Below are 849 nucleotides of genomic sequence, written 5' to 3'. Positions count from 1 at the left end.
GAACCGTACCCAGTACAGTCAAAAGTTGGTTGTTGATCCCAAGATGATGCTCAGTTTTTTTCGAAACTAAGCAGACCACTGTAAGATAACTGTCAGCACGATAGCAGGGCAATTCGGATTGGGGGTAGGCTTACTGGATGCAACCAAGGAGAAGAAAGCGACCTCAGGCCATATGTCATTGATGACTGTAGCGTTAAACTTCTTCAACGTCCACGATCCTCGGAAAAAAGGATTTGTCGCGACCATAATAGCCTATGTTGCGGAAAGAAAGAGACAGAGGTTCAATGAGGGTGGATGTCGTTCTGCAGTGAATAGAGTAAAAACAAAAGAGCGTGGAGAAAGCGTGGGAGACAGGTCCATTCTCGATATAAGGACGTTTGGCACAAAAAGTTCCGAAATTCGAAAAATGATGTGAACGCCAAGCAACTGCCGGTCACCCAAATTAACGGTGCCGCGGACCACTTGCCAACCAAGAATCCAAGATGTAGACCCCTGGGCCTTTGCTCGCATTTTGCTGGTCGAGCTTCTCATGTAGGTTACTTGGAAATGCGCTCTGCAGGCCCCGGCATAATTTGGGCATACTATGGTAAGTGTGCCCTTCACACCAAGAACTGGATGTTTGCTTGTTTTCCAGAAGGCAATTGAAACAGCGCTCATGAGTCATGAGCACATTAGATCACCGCTTGGCAATTATTCTGCCTCCCTTTTGCAACACCAGTGGCTGGAGTCGATGAGGTGCGTGTTTGCTGTGATGCAAGCTGGATGCAAGTTGCTTACCATCCCATAGCGCCCGATAATTCCTGGATACTTTAGTATCTAGGTTTTAGAACACCATCACACGTTTGTTTG

At 47.0% G+C, this 849-nt stretch overlaps 1 protein-coding gene across 1 annotated transcript in view; it reads right to left on the bottom strand.

Moving 5' to 3' along the window:
* LACBIDRAFT_332621 (uncharacterized protein) overlaps positions 1-246 on the bottom strand; it is a gene marked incomplete at both ends in the record, with an annotated part of 3643 nt that extends 3397 nt beyond the window's left edge. Inside the window, 2 exons of the mRNA XM_001887167.1 lie at positions 5-78; positions 135-246. Of these exons, the coding sequence (XP_001887202.1) occupies positions 5-78; positions 135-246 (186 nt within the window). The remainder of the gene's footprint in view (positions 1-4; positions 79-134) is intronic.
* Between the last annotated feature and the right edge of the window lie 603 nt (positions 247-849).

The sequence above is a fragment of the Laccaria bicolor genome, genomic scaffold (genome assembly GCF_000143565.1).
Source record: "Laccaria bicolor S238N-H82 LACBIscaffold_43 genomic scaffold, whole genome shotgun sequence".
Classification (NCBI taxonomy): Eukaryota; Fungi; Basidiomycota; class Agaricomycetes; order Agaricales; family Hydnangiaceae; genus Laccaria; species Laccaria bicolor.
The sequence above is the reverse complement of the archived record's forward strand: the minus strand, read 5'-3'. Positions and strand labels throughout refer to the sequence as shown.